A 21,978-nucleotide genomic window follows, 5' to 3' on the forward strand; every position below is an offset into this window, starting at 1 on the left:
TAACATGAGTTAAATGAAACTGAGAAGAGTTCTTCAACAGGGTACTTACCTTTCAGACAACTTCTCTCTGCTGTGGACTGACCAACGCACTTGTACATTGCTTCGGGCTCCAGTGGCAAGAAAAGACTGAAATGATGACGGAGGCTGGCACCCGTTATATCTGAGTGTAGTGACAAGGGTGTTGGCCAGCCTGGGAAGCGAAAACTGTTTTCTCTGGTACTTGGGCCGGCCAAAGACTTTCACAGCAGGAAATCCCAACAGTCAGGACTGCAACAGTGAAACACGAAGAACATCTGCTTTTTTAACTTATATAGGGTGTAAAGAAATTAGACATTGTTATCTGTACTAGCATGTCAGGTTGAAGGTTTTGTACATGCTTTCAGTTTAATCTGTGTATTATATGACAGCATGACTAGCTATGATATTGTAAATAAGTTCTTACATGATGATTTATAATCTGCACAGAACATTTTAAAGACTTGAACAGTGTCCTTTTACATTTCTACCTGTGCATGTTTATGAAGAAAGATTCTAAAGGCAAACAGTCTCAAATTCAGCTGATCTGCAGATGATGTCATTGGAATGTTGACTGTTGCTATGTGTTACTGTCAGAAGCTGAAAGACAGGAAGGAACTTTAGAAAACAGCTGTTGGTTGATTTTCAAAACATGAAATGAAAATTAAAACTGGAACAGTTGCGACAGTTAGGCTAAGAGCCTGCTGAAGAGAGTTAACAGCCAGTTGTCAGTTAAAGTTGTCAGTAATAGTTTTGAGTTGTTCCCAGGTAAAATGTACAGTGGATACCCAAAAAGGACTCACTAATAACTGTAAAAGCCTGTCTTGGTTTAGTTGTAATAATTCAGTTAGATCAGGGACAGTGTTCTTTAGTCAGACAGCAAAATTATAACTAATCAGAGTTTTTCTGTGTGTGGGATTTCTATCCTTCAGTATTGATTTCATTTTCATGGTGACTGAGTTCTGTTTACTTATTGGGAATTACTGTTTTATATGTTTAATCACTTTGCTCATTATTAATTTTTATTAAATTACATTGTGGCTGGTCAATCAATGTTTTCTTTAGTGATTGGAGGGTGCTTATACTTGCCTTGATAACTTCCTGGGCCACTCCGAAAGCTTGGCTGCTTAGGTCATTTGCTATAATTTGTTTTAATATTTAATTTTCATAATTGGACCCTCCCTTTAAAAGGGCATGAAGACACTCTGACTGGTGGCAGCATTACTGTATTATTTTGGGGAAGGGACACAGCTGGAAAGCTGAGTCAGGCTTTCCCAGAAGTGTTTGGATGTGTGAGATTTAATTTAAGTGTGTGTACCAGATGTCTTAAATCGGGACACATGGCTCTGAAGTGTATAATAAGGAGTTGCATTAGGGGTGGACAGAAGTATACAGTGCAGTCCCAGGTTAAACAGCGTGTTCCAGTTGTGCTCTTAGGTGAAAATTGTGAAATATTACTCCTGTTCAAGTGACAGTCTCACACTGCAGTCAGTAGTGATGATTGAAGCTCTTTATTTACTGACCTAGAATAGTGGGAAACGGCACATTATTGTTGGTAGTCTGGTGGGGTATTGCCCACGTCACATTATTTGGTGACAGTTCAGTGGGATTTGTATGTCACATGGGGATCAAGAGGAGAGGGATTTTGTATGTTCAGGAAGGAGGAGAAGGACGACTAGGGTTTATAAATCCTATAGTACATGCAGTTTTGCTGAATTTGTATAAAGTGTTGAGGGGATTAAAAGAAAATAAGAACATAGTACATGACATAATGAAAAAATGTCTGGGACAGTTTAAAATATGGGAAAAGATGGAAGAATAATGTCAATAATGAGATTAAAGAATATCAAATCAATACGTTATGGAAATTGATAATAGGAAGTGTAGGAAAAAACCCCAGAAAAGAATAGCATGAAAATGTAATGAGGGAATGTTGTTATATTTATCCTTGGAAAAACATGGATAATAAAAAAAAAGATTCAGTTAAAACAAAGCTTATATGGAGCAAGAAATTGTATGAATGTAAAGAGTTTATGGGGAGGTTAATGATAAGTAAACTACCTGTTAAAGCAAATATGCCTTATAAAAGGATATAGGAGAATGTATGTAACTATTGTGGAGAGGTTGAGAAGGCGGAATATGTTTTCTTAAATTGTACGGGAGTGAAAGAATTGTGGGAAAAGTTATATGAAATTATTGTATTGAATGATTCTAAAATTATGAAAAATATAAACATGATAGAATGCGGATACTACACTAACAAAAACCCCAAAAGTGGTGAAAGAAATTGATAAAAAAAGTGTTTAATTTTTACAGGCCATATGGAATGAAAGACTGAATAAGATAAAATATAACAGGAAATGGGTATTAGCTGAAATTTTGAAAAATATACATTTTTGGTTGTGGAAAAAAAAAGAGTGGGGGGGGAATAATTGAAATATATGAAGTTATATGATGTTGTCATGTCAGATGTAAGTAATTGTAAATAATGTATATAATGTATATATTGTACAGAATGTAAATTGTGTATATAAGTTGGTATAATCAATAAAGAACCCCTACTCATTGTAGGAGAAGAAGTGAAGCTCTCTCTCTAGATCAGGTAAGTGTTGCTGGTGGGCTGCTACTGCAGCTCTTGGAATTCCAAGATGGAGGGGAGTGCAGCACAAGAAAAATTACAGAAGGAAGAAGAAGATAAAAACTGTTACAGATTTGGGGAATGAAGGACTGGTGATACAAGTGTTAAGAGAGTTTATGAATGAGGCAGTGCAAAAGAAGAAGAAGCAGTGACATGACTGAGATAGTATTACAGGAAAAAGAAACTGAAATATTGGAAACACAAAAAGCCAGTGAAAGGATAACAATGGAGGTATTCTAGGCTGGTGGAGTAGACAGTTTTGAGATGCAGCAAGGCAAGGATAAATAGAAAAAAGAACTGATAGGAGCCAAACATTTGCGTTTTCTAAACAGCTAAAGAGAAGACAAGTGGTAAAAATAAAAAAAATAAACGTTATGGCAGTGTGAAGAGGTATAACATTATGGATAGTATTTTTTAACACTAGGGTTTAACATTAAAGACATAAGTGCATTAATTAATTTGGGAGCTGAAAATATTTGAGAAGTGATATATGAAAGCTTTAACTTGCTGGAAACATTTATGATGGAGACTGAAAAAAGGAATACTGTAGCACCACTGAAAGACTATTCATTTCAAAGCAAGGGAATTCAACTAGAAAAGAAAGCAAAAGTGCAGTTTAGGACTTCAAACATGTAAGAGCATGAGTTAAAACTGTTTTTTTTTTCTTTCACTATGCAGTAAAGTACACAAAGTTGAAAAATATGTGATAAAGTGTGGGTAAGAACAGATGTTAATGATGGAAAAAATTTAACATATGTTAAATACAATAACTGTTAATAGTAAGACAGGATTTGTAAGGTACTGGGAAAACCACGGCATGTTATTTCAGTGGTGTTGAAAATCATTTAGTACAAGACTGTAACAAACACAGGAGTGGCCAATGCGGAGAGAGAGGACATACAGCAAAAAAATGTAAGCCTTTTTGTAGAAAATGTAAAGAACTTGGAAACTTCTAGTTTGACTGTTCCATATTAGAAAACAGCAGATAAAGAGGAATGTTCAGAAGAAAGACAAACAGTAGAAAATACTATTACTACAGAAGATGCTGAAAGAGATGCTGGTTCAGGGATGGGAGGCGATACTGAAAAAAGGTTAAACAATGAAGCGGTAGTTAGAGAAGCAATAACAGTTCAAAACAAGGCAATTAATATACAAGATAACAGATTTGCAATTTTAGAAAGTGAAGAGGAAGAAGTCAGAGAAATGGAGACAAGAAAAAATCAAGAACAAGACAGTGAAAATCAACTGGTATGAGACTTAGGAGAAGAAAAAGAAAAACAAGATCTGGAAGTAAAATGCTTACAAAAAAGGAAAAGGATGATAAAGGAACTTTATCATTAAATGTGAAGAGCATTAGAAATTATATAAGGGATTTGGTGTTAGTACAATGGTGTAAAAATTAAAAATGGATGTTTTTTGCTTGTTGGATACTGGGGGGGGGGAGCATTGTTTACAGTATCACAAATTTCTTTGGAGTCAAATCTGATGAAGTTTGAATATTTTTGATTGGATTATCCAGAAAAATGTTTTGAAAAAAAAAAAAAAAAAGACTAGTTTACCTCTGTTCCTTAGCAAAGCAGTTAATCCATGAAGTAGAAAGAAAGGAGGGAGGAATGTATCTGTCTTTTATGGGTGAACCTCCATCAGTGATGATGATGATGATTTACAATAGCCTGATATCATGATTAGTGTTCTCTAAACTGGAATTGAAAAAAAACAGTTCTGTCAAGCAGGCATTCCCTGGCTGACTAGAATTTCAGTATGTACTTGCACCTTAACCAAAGTTTGCCTGGAAGAACTTCACATCCAATTGTCCCCTGCCTTCCAACTAGAAACACTACTGATGCAGTACACCGAAGTAACCAGAACTACAGGTCATGTTTCGCTTGGACTATCACTAATCACCACTACAATGTAGCTCTGTAAACATCATTCTTACCTCAAGCTGTTTTATTAAACTGGCTTCTTGTGCTTTCAGCCTCTCTTTATACCGCTTTTTCTGCTCTTTCTTGAGCTGCTCTGCAATAGCTTTTCGCTGCTTCAGCTCTTCCCTCAGAGCTCTGATTCGGCTCTCAATATCACTCTGATCAGATGCAGTTTCTAAAATAAAATTAGAACAGCAGTAAGGACAGGAAAAGCCTACAAAAGTTATTGTACACACAAGGACAAAAATGTTCAAACATTTCTGAAACATTTGCAGCATGATACAGTATATTTAAAGCCATTTATGCCATTTCATTACCTTTTGAAGAAAAAGCTGGGCAGAAGAATTCCCAATACAGCAAAGTAAGAAGGTTAGCCCTATTTTGTAATATCTTTACTAAATCCTCAAATTTTAAGCAATAACGCATTTAAATCTACATAAGAGATTCCACTGTTACTGTCATGCAGCATACATATATTTTCTTTTTAGCAATTAGCTATATGGGTTATATCTTGCCAAGGATATAAAAGCTGGACAGCTTCCTAAACTTCGGGGCACCTTTCAAATGACTGAAATGTGAGGCAGCTCAAGCTGAGATGACTAAAAGACAAGTTTGGGTCCTAAGCCCTTCAGAGCTTTCTGCCAACAGAGAGAGGGAGGCTAAGCACTGAAAGGACAAAGCTAGAAAGAACAAAAAAATAAATAACCAGACCCTGGTATAGACAATATACTAAAAACAAGGGGGATGGTGGGAAATAGCAGCCCACTGCAGCAATGATCATTTGAGCATCTACTTTTATGGTAAGTTTACTTAGACAACCATATTAAGTTCATCATATTGATCAATGCTGCAGTAAACTTAGCTATATGGGTAGAATACCCTAGTTTACTACATTTGGGAGCTGGAAGGAGAAGAGTCCAGGACAGTGGTCTTTCCAAAGCCGGATCTAGTCCTTGAAAATGAATCAAGCTTATAGTGCTTTGTAAAAGTATCTACAGAGAACCAAGCTGCAGCTTTTCGAACACTTCTAAAATCCAACCCTTTCCAAAAAACCATAGATGAAACCAAGGTCCTGGCAGACTGAGCCTTCACACTGTCTGAAATAGTTTTATTGCATTAAATACAACAAAGGGTAACTGCCTTAGACAAGCCATTTAGAAACAGTCTGCTTTAACACAGACAGACTGAAAGAAAATCAGCTAGAAAATGTGAAGAGAAACCTGCAGATGTTCATTAAAAAGAAGTTCAAGCTCCAGCTTTGGTACAAGAGATGACTTTCAGCAATTTAGAGGAAAAAAAAATAAATCTGCTCAGAGCTGATTAAAAGAAATGAAGCATTGTAGTATCAACTCGAATAAAAGGCTGGGGAAAATGGAAGAAGCTTTAAACTTAAGTATTAACTACCACAGACCCTTACCTCTGTGAACCTCACTCACCTAACCACTGACAATTGGGGCAATTTGGGATAAATATGGTTAGGGTTGCAAGGACTCTAGGGCCATTAACCTAGTAACCTCCTAAGAACCTATGAACATCTATTCAGATGAACTGATAAAACTGCAAAAATCAGATGATGAAATGAAGAAAAGGCTGGCTGAGTATGACACTGCTCAGGAAAAACTGTTTAAAAAATGGTAGAGTAAGAGGACACAGCACACAGAAAAAAACTGAGATTTTCTGCTTTACCAGAGAAACTGGAAGGAACAGAATGTAATAATTCTATGAAAGCACAAATTAGCAACCAGACTGGTATACCACAGCAGGATTTGATAAGTGAAAGGGCCCATTGTGCGCATGTTGTAAACGTGGTCATGAAAAACCAGTTAAGATCTGCATTCCTAAGTATACAAGCATACCAGCAGAAAGAGTTGATCCTGATAAAACTGTGGTAGGAAGGCAAAATATTAGAAAATGGAGACAGTAGTGTGTTTATGGAAAATGATTATTCACTGTACACCAGGAAGAAGAGAATCACATTTTTTTCTTGGCAATCAGGGAATGAAAAGAGGCAGCTGTGAGACTCAAGCTACTGTGTCCCACTATCTGGAGAATATCTTTTTCTGTACGATCAAGTCAGTTTTTGATGCGGACGAAATACAAAAATTTCTCCAATAAAATGAGCCATCAAACAGAATCAGACTCTGCTTCTCATTCTTCTGATAACAAAACCAATAGAAAGACTTTGCCAGTGAAACACTTTCCAATGTTACAAAAAAAATGCTTGAGAGACTCAAAAAGCACAGGAGCTGACTAAGAATAGGGAGTACGTTGGACTTCAGAGTCTAGGGTTGGGAGATGGTGATGAACAGGAAGAAGACAAGCAACACTAACACTACTGAATAAATGTGAGACTATAAAGCATCAATCACATTTGTGAATTATGGCTTTACAAGAAAAAATGGCTGAGAAAGAGTAGACTTTTGTTGACTTTGTTAAACTTTTCACTTCCTGTCAATATCTGGAAGGACACTAAAAGGGAAAAAAGTAGGAAAGGGGAGGAGGATTATGCTGGCATGTACTTGTATTCCACTTAAAACTATTATGGAGCTTAAGAAAATGTTGAGAGAAATAATCAGCTTTTAGCAGGGAATATTACTCATAGGTGGGAGCTGGAACTTCACGGAAAGGAAAACATGACAAAACAGGATAGATTTCTTAAGAAATTTATGAAATTATTTGGTATGGAAGACATGAATTCAATAGTAAAAATTCAGAGAGAATTTACATATTACTCCCCAAGTTACAATAACTGGGCTACAACAGGAAGAAATTATATTATGCAGGAACGTGCATTTAACTGAAAGCTTTGACATATACCCAATAACTATTTCAGATCATGCGCCAATAAGAACTGCGATAAAAATGCAGGGCAATAAAGTAAAAATAAGACACTGGTGCGTCCCACCTACCTGTTAAAGAGAGAGAAATTTAAGGAGCCCAGGCTGGAAACTATTCAAGAGTTACTAGAGAAGACAGAAATTTCTTCAGAAGTTATAGCTAGTGAGTGGGATAAAATGAAAGGTGAGTTTAACAATAGGGTAGAAATAAAAGAAAAAGAGAGCAGTAACAAGAATTACTTAGAGGGGCTGATCAAATTTAAAATATTGCAGAATAAGGGGAATCTCGCAGAACAAAATGAGAAACAACTGCATAGTGCTAAAGAGAAAATAAGGGTGTGCCTGGATTATATGCACAAGTTTAGAAAGGCTGCTGCTAAGCAACTGCTTTTGATAATAAAAAAACACAAAAACCTTTAGCACAATGACTTGTGCAACAAAAAGTAGAAAGGACTGCTGCCAAACTTAGGGAGTCTACAACAAGAAAAATAAGAAATCCTGTTGAGGTGTTGCACCTGTTTTGGTAATTTTAAGAAAATTTATATAAAGTAGAGGAATGTGGAAATCAAGAAAGCACAAATAGAAATATTTATGGAAGACTTAAGTATGCCAAGGTTAGAGGTAAGTGAGGCTCAATAATTTCAGTTAAGATAGGGGGACACATGACGTTTAACCAATCTACAGGAAAGTCTCCAGAAATAGATGATATTCTTGTTGAAATTTGGAAGCTAAGAGGGAAGAAAGTGAAAACGATCTGGAAGGTTTTGTTTAACAATACATTAAAAGGATGGGAAACACCAACATTCCGGAAGTTGTGGGGACTGTAATATCTACACAGTAAAGACCCATCACACCCAGCTTCATATAGGTCCATTTCAGTTTTAAACCATGATTGTAAGGGTTTTATATCCATGATTGTTAAAACAATGGCAAAGATGCTGCCAAAATTGATAGATATAGATCAAAGTAGGGGAAACACCAACATCTTAGAAGAAAGATGATGTGGCTCTGCCACCTAAAGATGGCAAAGATCCTGCAGACCCAGCTTCATATAAACCCATTTCAATTTTAACTCACGATTAGGAAGTGTTTATGTCTATACTAGCTAACAGAATGCCAAAGATGTTGCCAAAATTGATAGATATTGATCAGTGTGGTTTTCTGGAGGGGAGGCAAACATTTGACAACATTAATAGAACGATGATCCAGAAGGAAGCAGAATGTAAGAAAATATTATTGTTGTTGGTGGTTCTTGATGGAGAGAAAGCATTTGACAGATTAAGCCACGATTTTACGAGCAGAGCAATGGAAGTGCATTCCCTGATACAATAATAAGGTTAGTCATGGGGATATTTGAGTGATCAGAAGCACTGGCAAAGAAAATAAGGGACTCAGAAATCCAAATTCAAGGATATAATTAGTTTGGTAATCAAGAAAATATGGCTTTATTTATAGACGATATTATTTTGTACCTGATAAAACCAGAAAAGGACATCTCAGTGTTATGGAACATCTTGAGACAGTTTCAAGTCTTATGATATAAAATTAATGATAAAACAAAGGCTATAGCTGTAAACTATGTACCTACACATGAACTGGATCAAGCAATACCCATATTTATGAGGACATGATAAAATATTTAGGAGTATGGATTAAAAAGATTCTTAATGATGCCCTTTCCTTATGAATAATTAGGGAGTTTTGAGGACAGGGCTTGTAGCTCAGAAATTTTCCCAGCAGAAGTGATAGCCACCAGAAAAAAAGTTTTCCATGATAAAAAAATTTAGATCTGCCTTAATAGTAGGTTCGAATGGGGGCCTAGTCAAAGCCTGTAGTACAATGGTAACTCAGAGGAATGCCTTGGATAACCTGAGAGATGTAACAGGTGTATGGGTTTTCACCCAAATGGAAGGAAGTTATAGCAGCTAACTGTACCCTGACTATGCAACAGCTGGTTCCACATTGGAAGAGATGTGCAAGAAGTCCAAAATTGCTGAAAGGGGCTAAAGAAAGGGCCAACATTCTTTTCCATTGCCCAAACAGAAAACCTTTTCCATTTACTCTTATAAATGTTCCTGAGGGCTTTTGGGATGAAGACAGAATGTGGACAACTAAAGATGAAAACTTGGACTGACAAACCATCAGTGGAATTGGAAACACTATGCTGTCAGTTTGAGGGAATGAATGATCAATGAAGACCACAAACTGTGCAGACCGAAGATCTGGGTCCGAGCTCAGCACCCAGGGAGGGTTGACTAAATGAGGCCAGAGGAAGGGAAAAGTATAGTTTTGTACCTACCACAAATGTAGATGTTCCGAGTGTTCACACTGATGCAGTCATCACACTTGGGTTTATCCTGCCGTCAGGTGGTCCCGCAGTCGGCCAGAGTTCCAAAGTCTTGGTCCGGCGTCGGTTGCTGTCGCTTCTTCCCTGACGTCAGTGCGCCAGGGGTATATAAGAGGCATCCAACACCATTTTCTTCAGTTTTTCTTGCCCCAGATGTCAGGTGCCCCCAAGTAGGTAGGCAATACATATTGCTAATTAAACATAAAAGGAAACCTTCAGTTACAAGCAAATACAGCACAAAGGTTGTACAAGATAGAAAGGTATAGAAAAGTTCAGCTAGGTCAGAGGGGATGGAGGGAGGGTAACCTGGACTGCAGCAGTGTGAACACTCGAACATCTACATTTATGGTAGGTACAAAACTGTAATATGTTCATCATGTTACACTGCTGCAGTCATCACACTTGGGTTGAATCCCAAAGCAAAGGATGGGCGGTGGAACTAAACAGGGTTTGGAGAAGCTAGTAGGCCCTGCAGAACTGCAGTGGCAAAGCCAACTCTGGTTTTAGAGTATAGAGGTAAGTGATATGCTTGGTGAAGGTGTGCACTGAACTCCAAGTTGCAGCCCCCAAAATATCCTTGGTTGGTACCCGTCTGAGAAAGGCTGCTGATGTAGCTGTAGCCCTGGTGGAATGGGACCTAATGCTAGCAGGTACAGGTTTCCCATGATGTGTGTAGCAGAAACGGATGCAATGTCCTATCCATTTTGAAATGGTCTGTTTTGAGATAGTTTTTCCTTGTGATCCTGCAGCATAGGATACAAAGAGCTGGTCAGATTTTCTGAAAACCTTAGTTTTATCCAAGTAGTAACGTAATTGCCTGTGAATGTCCAAAAGAGTGTAGGAGCCTTTCTCCTTTGTTCTGGGGGTTTGGGAAAAAGGTGGGCAAATGAATGGTTTGGTTTAGGGCCACACTGGATACCACCTTTAGCATAAAGGAAGGGTTAGTTCGTAGTGCGACTCTGTCTTGATGAAAAATGATGAAAGGCTCCACTGCCATTAGGGCCTGTAGCTCTGAGACTCTTCGTGCTGAAGTTATTGCTAGCAACAGGGCAGTTTTCCATGATAGAAACTGTAAATCAGCTGTAAAAGCTGGTTCAAAGGGTGGCAGTGTAAGCTTTTCCAGAACAAAGTTGAGATCCCAAGTTGGTGTTGGTCCTCTCTGGGGCGGGTCTTATGTTCTTAGCCACTCTGAGGTCCTGTCTTAGTAGTGGATGTGAAAATATAGGAGGATCCATGTTGTAGTGAGCTGAAATCGCTGAGGCGTGGATCTTAATAGATGAAAAAGAAAGTCCTTTGTGCAACATCTCAGTTAAATATTGTAGAATTTGTGGAATATTTGGAACAAGGGGATGTTCCAGGCACAAAATCTTTTCTATTTGTCTGAATAGGTTTTCCTGGTGCTGGGCCTCCTGGCCTCCAGAATGACATCCATAACAGCTTTAGAGAGAAGTGTTGACTGGTTGCTTAGGTTATTTGCCATGCAGCCAGATTTAAAGTCTTGAGCTGGCTGTGTAGAATCTGTCTTGCTGAGTGAGCAGGTGAGGAATTTGAGGCAAAATCCATGGTGGGCCTTGAGCCATGTTCCTTGGTATTGGATGCCAGTGTTGGTGTGACCAGTCTGGAGCAATGAGTATCATTTGTGGCCTCTCTAATTTGGCTTTCAGCAGCACCTTTGCTAGAAGAGGCAGTGGAGGAAAGGCATACACTGTTAATGTTTTCCAACTGAATGAGAGGGCGTCCACTTTCCAAGCTAGTGGGTGGTATGTCCTTGTGCAAAACTTTGGAAGTTGGTAGTTTTGGGGGTTGGCAAACAGATCTATGTCTGGGCGCCCCCATTTTTGAGTTATCATTGCGAATACTTGTGGATCTAGTTTCCACTCGTGAGGATCCATGATGTTTCTGCTTAGATCGTCTGCCAATGTGTTTTTCTTTCCTGGCAGGAATTGGGCTTGTAGTTGAACTTGGTAGGTCAGTACTGTGTTCCACAAGGTCATTGCTTGCCTGCATAGGGGGTAGGAGTGTGTGACCCCTTGCTTGTTTATGTGCCACACTACTGTGGTGTTGTCTGTCTTTATTAGGGGTTGTCCTGGATGTAGGAGGTCCTTGAAAGCTGCTAGGGCATTTTGTACAGCTAGCATCTCTTTTTGATTGATATGCAGATGTCTTTGATCTGTAGACCATTTGCCCTGAATGCACTGTCCTGCCATGTGTGCTCCCCAGGCATAATCCGATGCATCTGTTGTTATAGTTTGCCTGGCTGTGGCTAAGATAAAAGGCTAACATTTGTTGAGGTGACATGCCTGAGCCCACCATAGAAACTCCTGTTGAAGGCAGGGAATGAGTGGTATTATTTTATTTATTATTATTTATTTATTTTATTTTACATTTGTTGACCGGGCTAGTCTAGCTGGATACATGTCCATTTTCAGTAGAGGCCCGGGGAGAAAAGCTCCACAGATAAGACAATACAGGATACATTTACAAGTGGTATACATAACACAGTGAAAGCCATAGATATCACAAATTTATAAAATAACACTCAGAATATTATACAGATAATACTAGGTCGGCGACCAATTGAAGTCACAGGGGAGGGGAGGGTTGCGATCTCTGGTACAGGGTAAATACTGCAGCGGCTAGTCTGGTTTAGGACATAGGCATAACCAGTGAGACTTAAGAAATATTTTGAGGTGATTTTTGAATTGATTAATCGAGGTCATTAGTCTGAGGCTATTGGGTAGAGAGTTCCATTATTGTTTCCAAGCTGTGGTTGTGTTGAGTCCATACGCTTTTCAGGTACCATTGTAATTTCCTCATATGCAGTTTTGCAAATGATATTAGTAGTATGCAAGATGCCATGAATCCCAAGGCCTGCCGAATTTTTCAGGCAGGGAGTTGGGTCTTTGTTGCCATCATTTTGAAGTATTGAGTCAGTTGTTCTTGCTTGTCTGGCGTGAGATAAGCCATCTGGGCTGTTGTATTTAAGCTGGCACCCAGGAATATTATGTCTTGTAAGGGCACTAGTTTTGATTTCTTTTTGTTTACTGTGTACCCTAGGCAACTTAATAGGTGTTTGACAAATGCCAGATGCTTTTGTTCTTGCTTTCTGATTGAATAAGGCAGTCGTCCAGGTATGGATATATTTGAATTCCTCTTTGTCTGCAGTATGCAATTACTGGTGCCAGGCATTTTGTGAAGACCCTGGGCGCAGTAGATAAGCCAAAGGGCAGTGCAGAGAATTGATAATGGGTTGAACCTGCAATAAATCGGAGGTATCTTCTGCAATTTTGTCTGATAGGGACATGCAAGTATGCCTCCTTGAGACCCAGAGTTAATAGCCAAGCCTTCTTGCCCAGCATGGGAAGAAGTTGCTGTAGTGTTAGCATCTTGAATTTGGGTACTTGCAGATAAGTGTTTAGAATTGAGAGGTCCAGAATGGGTCTCCATGCTTTGTCCTTTCTGGGGACTAGAAAGAGTCTTCAGTAAAATCCTTGTCCTTGCTCCTGTGTAGGTACCGGATGAATGGCTCTCATGTCCATGAGAGCTGTAATTTGTTTTTGAGCCTCTGCCCATTGATTTGGTAGCAGGTTTGGCATTCCTTTTATCCTTGGTAAAGTGTGAAAGTGGAATCTGTATCCTTGCGAGACAATATTTAGGACCCATTTGTCTTTTGTGATGATGTGCCAGTTGTCTGCAAAAAGTGCTAATGTTCCTCCCAAGGGAGCTGTCAAGAGGGATTTTCTTGGTAGTCTGAGGGGTAAGTCATTGTGTTTGTCTTCTGATAGCTTGGGACCTGTCTTCTCCTCCTTTCTGGGTTGTGGTACCCCATTGTCGAGGCTTGTAAGGGCCTTGTGACTGACCACTGTCCCTTGGGCGTCTGTATTTGCTCCTCTGTGGTCTGTCAGAAGCTGGAAAGGACCAGTTTTTTGTTGGCCAATTTCTGCTGAAACGAGGGGGTTGAACCTGTAAAAAATCCTTGACCTCTCCTGCATAGATTTTGCCTTATCCTCCATTTTCTTTAAAACCTCTTCTGCTTTTACACTAAATAAAACATCCTGCTGTAAAGGTGCATCCAATAACTTTGCTTTAACATGATCAGGTAGAGTTTGTTCTTTTAACCAAGCATGCCGACGTATGACAGACCCTGTCACGGCTGCTCTACAGGAAGCCTCCAATGAATCAAATCCACATTGCAAAGTATGTTTTCCCACTTGTTCAGCTGCATGCAACAAATCTTGCATTTCCTTGAAATCAGGCTGCTCTGAATGTGTGATCATTTTTTTGTTTTAAGTGAGACATCAGGTATTGCTGATATTTCAGCATGTGAAACTGGCAATTTAAGGCCCTCATAGCTAGAGTGGCTGAGTTATATACTTTCTTTCCCCATCTGTCTAGTGCTCTGGAATCCCTTTCAGAGGGTACAGGATTTTTAGCAATAGAGGCCTTAACCCCTTTGGGACCCTGGGAAATGGTTTCTGGGTCAGCAACAGGGCTTTTATATAGGAATTTGTGCGAGTCAGGGACTCTGTAGTATCTGTCTGGTTTGGCTGGTGCAGGAGGTAGAAAGTCTGGGTAAAGGCTAGAGTCTGAATAAACATCATCCACAATATCCAACACGGGTGGGATAGCAAGTGGTCTGTGCTGGGGTAGTAAAAGGAACTCTCGGAGCCTTTTCTTAGAATCAGAGTAATCCTGGCCTTCCCAGTGGAAATGTTCCCTCATGGTATGTAAAGTTTCCCCGAAAAGAGTAGTCTTCTGGGGGAGATGCTGAGGGAATAGACTCTTCAGCATCAGAGTCTTCATAAGGGGGAAAAGAGTATTCCTGTTCCTCAGAAGAATCTGAGGAAATTGAAACCTGGTCAGAGGAAGCGTAATCCTCCTCCTGTCTTGGCCTTTTATCAGGAGGGGGATGGGAACCCCTGATTAGGGTAATTAAATCTTCAGCCATCTTAAACATCTGTTTCTTAGGCATGGGGCCTTGTACTGGAGACTGCTGTACAGTCATTTTTTGCTTTTAAAGGAGTTTTCAGCTTTGCATAGGATTTAATGGTGAGTGTAGTCGGTCTGAAGACACCTTCTGCAACTGAAGGCGTTTCAACTGCACCAGAATCTCCTTCAGCCCTGGAGTCGGAAGGGGCTAAAGATGAAGGCTGTGGAGGCCTAGTAATCTCCGCTTGGGAATCGGAAGCCGTCTGAGGTTCTAAATCAGCGGTCGTCAGGGGCTGCGTAGGCACCTCACTGAAAACCGGAGAACCGGCGACTGGTCCAGCAGAGGCCTCAGAATCTGGTTTGGGTCTCGGCTGCCTGTCCTTATCCTTGCGTTTTTTATGCATTCCGGTCGTCGGTTGCTCTGACGGCAAGGTATAATTAAATTTCCTACCAAAGTAATGTCGGGCGAAATCAAACAGACGTTTAATAGTTCGTTTATTAAACCTAGCACAAAACAGACAACCTGTGACGTCGTGGTCTGGGCCTAGGCAAGGAATACAATAAGAATGAAAGTCCTTATGAGGTATTTGCTTCCCACAAGAAATGCAATTGTTAACTTTTTCTGACATTGGACTGAGGCAAGAAAATATTCCCCAACTGGGTACTTAGCTTTACTGAAGACTTGAAAATCTCAAGAGTCGGCCGACCGGCACTTGCGAACTGCTTCTGCTTCGGGCACCATGCGGCAAGAAAGACTGAAGAAAATGGCATTGGATGTCTCTTGTATACCCCTGGCGCACTGACGTCAGGGAAGAAGCGACAGCAACGGACGCCAGACCAAGACTTTGGAACTCTGGCCAACTGCGGGACCACCTGATGGCAGGATAACCTAAGTGTGATGACTGCAGCAGTGTAACACGATGAACATTCATAATTGTTAAGGTCAATAAGGAGCTATGAAGATGACTGTGACCCTCATCGCAGATGCTTTCTGTATAAACTTGAGAATCAGAGGCATTTAAGGAAAGGTATAAAGACATCCCGAGAACCAAAGGTATGTTAGGCCATCCCTGTGCGCCTCCCCCATTTGTAGAGAATTAGAGCAAAGAACTTGTTGCCTTTGAGTTGTGTGGAGAGGCAAAGAGGTTGCAACAAAGTCAGCCCCATTGGCTGAAAATCTGCTCTGTTACTAACAGATTGAGAAACCACTCATGAGGGAGCAGGATGGATCTGCTCCGTCTGTCCACTAGCATACTGATCTCCCTGGAATATGTGTTCCTAGCAAAAAGCATCAAGAGGCTATCGACCATTGCCACTTTCTCATAGCCTCTCACCACAAGAGGCAAGATCTGGCTCCTCCCTGTTTGTTGACTTCAAACAACTGCCATGTTTTCTGTCTGAAAGATATCACACCCAAAGGGAGAGAGTCCTGAAAGGCCTACAACACTAACAGGACTACTCCAATCTCTTGATATGAACACTGTTCCTCTGTTTGGGACCATGTGCCTTGGACTGCCTTTCCCAAAAAATGTCCCCATCCCCAGTTGGGAAGTGTCCATGGCCACTGTGTCTTGGGAGGAACCGAAGAATGAAAGCATATCGCTGTAAAACATGTGGAGATGCTAGCCACCACTGTATGTGAGTTCTGCAGACATTCATGAGAATCACTAGAAAAGACATGGATTGCTTCCTCACTGACCATTGATTTGCCAGAATCCACTGAAGAACACACAAGCAGAATTTAGCTACTGTTACTAATGTGATGGAGGCTGCCATGGAACCTAGAAGGTGAAGAATTAGCCTTGTTAGTGGCTTCTGGAGAGATAAGACTTGTTGGGCTTGTTGATGAAGGGATATAATTCTTGTTTGAGGGACTTCTGCTATTTGAAGTCTTGTGTTCAAAAATCCAGTGAATTCCAGAGTGACCTGGTTGCAACTTGGACTTTTCTAGATTCACTGTAATCCCCAAATCTACGCACAATTGAAGCAAGGAGGCCGGGGCTGATCAAGTAGAGTCCTGGAAGGGTGGTGATCAGCCTGTTGTTCAAATCTGGAGAATACCCAGAAACCCTGCAGTCACTACAGCTTTACATTTGGTAAACACAGAAGGGCTGTGGTGATATCAAAGGGCAAAGCTCTGGATTGGTAATGACTGGCTCACAGCTGGAAGCAAACATAATTCCTGGGGTGTCTGTCCATCTTTATTTGGTAGCATGCATCCTGAAGGTCTATAGAACACATCCATTCATTCTTCCTTAGTAATGGAAAAATGGCCTGAACAGCGACCATCTGGAATTCTGTTCACCTCACAAACTTGTTCAAGTGACTGAGGTCCAAAATTGGACTTGGGTCCCAGTTTTTTTTTTTTTTTTTTTTGGTACTAAAAAGAATCTTGAGTACATTCTGGATCCTCTCTGCCTGGAGGAACATCTTGGATGACTCAGTTTTTTAGAAGCTTTATTTCTGAAGCAGTTTCTTCCTTTTGACAGGGTGGAACATTGAGAATTCTTTTGGGGCATGAAGGATGGGTATGGAAGGGAATACAATACCTTCTAGTTATGATCGTCTGCAACCATTTGTCTTGAGTGATGGACATTCAGGTTGCTTGATGCAGGGATAAACGCTCCTTAGGTGTCTCTGAGTGCGACAGGCAATCATTCAGAAGCACTGGAAAGGCTTCTCTGAGAAAGTAACTCTGCAGCCTTGGTTTTGCAGACCACCTCTGCCCCTTTATTCCTCCAGTGTAGGTGTTTGGGAGGACCCACCCCCCCTTCTGTCCAAGAAGTTTGAGAATCTCTCTAAACGAGATGTTCTCAAGGCAGAGCTGGGAGAACATTCTTCATCATCAAAATCAATGTCAGTGTTAAGTGATTCTTCAGGGGAATCCAAGTGTCTCCTCTTCCTCTTACACCTTCTGTGAACCTCCTCTGTTGGTTTTTCAGGGGAGGACTTAAAACAGATACAGTCTCCCTCAAGAGGATAGACTCGACACTCGTAGGAACTGGTTGCCCTGACAGGGCCAGGACAGTACACTGCAGATCCTGGGAAATGTTTGCAGATCCTGGGAAATGTTATGGGGAGGATTGCATCTGGCTCCGAAAAGGAAGACCTGTCTCTAGGTTGAGAGAGTACTCTCTTAAAAGCTTTGAATGCAGAGCACAACGCAGACACGGGGAAGGCCACTGATGGAGCCAAAACTCTCAAAGGTGCCTCGATCCTAGAAGCCGTTCTGTTAGAATACAAAGCTGTCACCAGAGCAGAACAATCAAACACCAATGCCCCTAGAGAAAGGAATGGATCTGAAGACTTCAGATCCGATCCTACATTATAGGAGTCAGCACCAATGGTTTGGCTCCAAGACTCAGACAGCTCCGATAATGTCACAGCTAAATTAATCAGTGAACTCACTGCAGTTGAAGAAGTATGAAGCGCCAGCTCTGATGTAGATCTGCCCTTGGCAACAGTCAGTTCCAGCCATTAATGAATTTGGGGTAGAAACTGTTCTTTCTGGATCTGATGGCAGCTGGAGCCAGGAATGCTCTCCCCTGCATTTGAATACAACAGAAATGCCTCATTATATTGTCCATGTCTGCTTCCGTGCATTTCTGACAGGATGCAGCTGACCACGGATAGGAAGCAGGAGGAAGCGGTCTTGAAGGATAATGTCTATCTTGCATGACTGGGGAAGATAGAATCCAGGGAAAACCAGGGCAGAGGCACAAATATGATAATTACTGGATCTGAAAAAAGCAATGGCTCTGAACATCTGGGGATATTACTTGGTGGAGCAGACAAAGGTGTCAGATCCGGAGATCTCTTTTTTTACTGATTTTGATTTTTCTATGTCTTTCTCCTTTTCTCTCTTTCTGTTTTTCTTTTGCTTATCAGACTTTTTTGAAGATGAAGGAGAAGGGGAAGAAGAAACAGTCACAGACTTCCCCAAGCCTGAAGACAGCCTCTCTCCTTGGGTGGATTGTAGGATTTAATATCAACTTATTGTCTCTCTCCATGATGGCTCACTGACCACAAGTCTCACAAATGGTGCAGATATTGAGATGAGAAGGCCACAGGCAATACGCACACTTCTCATATGTATCCGAATTAGGTAGCTTGTGGGAACAAGCTACACACTTTTTATAAGTGGAGGGCCTATCAGCCATCCTGGCTAATCAATAAGAGAACGGAAAGGAAGAAAAGAAGAGAAGTTAGTCTTAAAAGGTCAAAAATTTATACTATTAATTATAATAGCATCTATGTGCTAAAATTATTTAACTTAATATAAGAGCTAGAATGAGATAAAAAGGAGAGGAAACTGTAGAGTAAATACTAGAAGGAAAAGATCAAAAAGTTAAAGTGATCTAAGTAACTTTTTAAAACAAAAAGCACTCCTCAGCAGCAAGACCCATCAAGTGCCGATATCAGCAAATGAGAGCTGAGGTAGCTTATTCCTTACATGGGGGATTATGGATTTGGGAGGAGCCTGAACACTGAATCCAAAGCTTGGAAATGGCTGAAGCTGGATCAGAGACCCATATGTTGAAGAACAGATGGAAAAGACATCAGATCAAAAGATAATACAGAAACTGAGAAACTGGAAGCTTATTTTTGGATATGGATAGCAATATGTATTACAAGCAGTGAAAATGTTTTTAATCCCTTTAGTTTTATATACAGTTCAGGCATATTTTTATCAACCAGAGGAGAAGTTGTCGACAGTAATTAATAAAGAATTGAAGTACTTTTTCTGGAAGGGGAAAGGGCAAAGTGATAACTTGATCCTTCCAATTAAACAAGGTGGTGTAGGATTACATGATTTAAAGGGATAGCTTAGAGAAACACAGTTAAGGGTCATATAAATAACACAAGTAAAAAGCTATAATTCAAAGTGGAAAGGGATGATGATGACGCAGGGGAAGAAATTCAAGAAATAAAGATAGAGTGGGATTTTAGATACATATCTTTAAGGTGAACAGCAGCAGCCATACAGATTATTATATTCATAAAGTAGTACACAGTATTCAAAGAACTAATTCAACATGAAAATGCAGAAAGGAGCTTTTGCCAATAGGGATGCCTGCAATTAGGAGTAAAGAGAATAAGAAAGAGGGGGCTGGAATTTACTGGAAAAAATGGCAAAGAAACCAGGAATGAGGAACAAAATAACTAAATAAAGAAAGGTAATAGAATGGGAAGACATTTGGACTGTAGGCTAATGGGTGCCTTCTCTATCAGGGATAGATACCAGAGTATAAGGGAAAGGAACAGAGGAATCCTAAGTGAAAGACCAGCTCTGGCATAGTTTTTAGTTGAACCTAGAACAGAAGCTGCAGTTTAAAAAGGGATAATTAGTAGAAATCAATCAGAGGAGGTTAGGAAAGAATGGGGAGAGATACTGGATAAGCCATTCACAAGGAAACAATGGGAGGATATATGTATGGCTCCCAAATACGCAACAAAGTCTAGAAGATTTATGTTTTTCCTTGGAAATGTTTGCATAAGTATTTTTATACTCCAAGCAGACTCCAAAGACTTCTTCCTCAGACAGATGGCAAATATTGATGGTGTGATAGGGAAAAAAGTACAGTTGTGTTAGAAATTACCACAACAGTAAATGTCTTACTGATCACTTCTACAGTATTCATAACAGATGGGTTGTCATTCACAGACGAACAGCCAGGGTAGCAAAGCTTTACCTTCGTGAGGGTTTACATCCAGATGATGACCTCAGCTTGTTGGTGTGGGGGTATATAAATAGACATACGTGAGACATCCTCAGACCATCTCCAAGCCAGAATCCAGAAGACAATTGAGAGACTGTTCAGTTAAGAGGGACATAGTTTGAACAGTTAAATTACTTTCCCCCCAGAAATGGTGAAACAAAATGTGTGTGTGTGTATGGGTACGTGTGTGTGACAGTAAGAAGAGAAGAGTAGAGGGATAAGGAGGAAGGGAAGGAAGGAATACTCCAACAGAGACCAGTAGGACATCTACATTTATGGTAAGTTCTTAAACAACTGTACTATGTCCTGACTAAAATCCCTGTTGCAATATTCATAACAGATGGGTGATTCCCTGTGCTGTAGACAGAATGGTGGAAGATTAAAGTGTGGCAGTAGCATCCAGGAGGCCAGACAAAATTGCTCTGGCAAAAGCCACCTTGGTTCTAGAAAAGGTGTCTAACTAATGGCGTTTATAGAAGATGTTTACAGAACACCAGGTGACACATTCTAAAACAGATCTGGTATCCATGCCCTTGTAGAAGCCACCACATGAAGCTACTGCTCAATTGGAATGTGCTTTCAGGCAGGACAGCAACATTTTTCCATAGTATGAAGAGCATAAGGAGATAGCCTTTGAAATCCAGGATGGAACAGTTCGTTTAGAAACTGGTTGTCCCAACTTGGAGTCCATGAAGGAGACAGAAAGCTGATCTGTTTTCCTGATATCCTTAGTTTTATCCAGGTGAAACTACCAATGCCCGTGAATGCCTAGAGAGTATAAGACTTGTGCCCCCCCCTCCCCCGCTGTTCTGAGGATTGGGAAAGAAAGCTGGCAGGTTGATAGCCTTGTTGAGGGCCAACTCAGGCATGAAGGATGAACTGGCCCTAAGGCTTACCCTACCTTTATGGAAGATGAAAAAACTAAGAATGGTCATGAGAGCATGAAGTTCAGAAACTTTACAAGCTGAGGTGAGGGCCAGAAGAAGAAAGGTTTTCTATGTGTAGAATTTTAGGATTTCAGAAAATGCTGGCTCAAAAGGAAGCAAAGTAATTTATTCTAACAAAGTTTAGGCCTCATGGCAGGGTGATAGGCTTCCTTGGAAGTTTAAGGCTCAAACTCCTCTCAGGAAAAGTTTGACCTCTGTCCTGGACATGAAAGGAGGCTCCAAAGGTAAGCATGCAGTGATGGCAGATTAGTGCACTTTAATGGATGAATAAGCCACACCGGAATGTGGTAGCTCACTAAGGTAATGAAGTACAATGAGAGTGTCTGACTAAAGGGGTTGCAGTCTGTGTTTATGGAACCAACAGGAGGATCTTTTCCACTTGGCCGTGTACAATTTCCAGGTATTGGGTTTCTTGGCTTCTTGTAGATCCTGAATCAGCTCTTCAGAGGAAACTTATCTTTTTAGGAATTAGAATCCTATCATCAAGGCAGTGAGACTGAGGGAGGTCAGATTGGGATGAAGAAGCTGCCTTTTCTGTTGAGTGACGAGATGTGGTTGTACAGGGATTCTCTAGAAACTTCCCTCTGATAAGTGAAACAGGAAAGAAAACCAATGCGGTC

The 21,978-nt window shown here is 40.4% G+C and overlaps 1 protein-coding gene across 1 annotated transcript in view; it reads right to left on the bottom strand.

Annotated features, from left to right (window-relative positions):
* The window catches only part of CEP350 (centrosomal protein 350), a 3,609,946-nt gene that overhangs the window by 369,971 nt on the left and 3,217,997 nt on the right, over positions 1-21,978 (bottom strand). Inside the window, exon 28 of the mRNA XM_044085746.1 lies at positions 4,593-4,753. Coding sequence (XP_043941681.1) covers positions 4,593-4,753 — 161 coding nt within the window. The remainder of the gene's footprint in view (positions 1-4,592; positions 4,754-21,978) is intronic.

The sequence above is a fragment of the Protopterus annectens genome, chromosome 10.part0 (assembly GCF_019279795.1).
Source record: "Protopterus annectens isolate FY-2018-M chromosome 10.part0, PAN1.0, whole genome shotgun sequence".
In the NCBI taxonomy this organism is placed as follows: Eukaryota; Metazoa; Chordata; order Ceratodontiformes; family Protopteridae; genus Protopterus; species Protopterus annectens.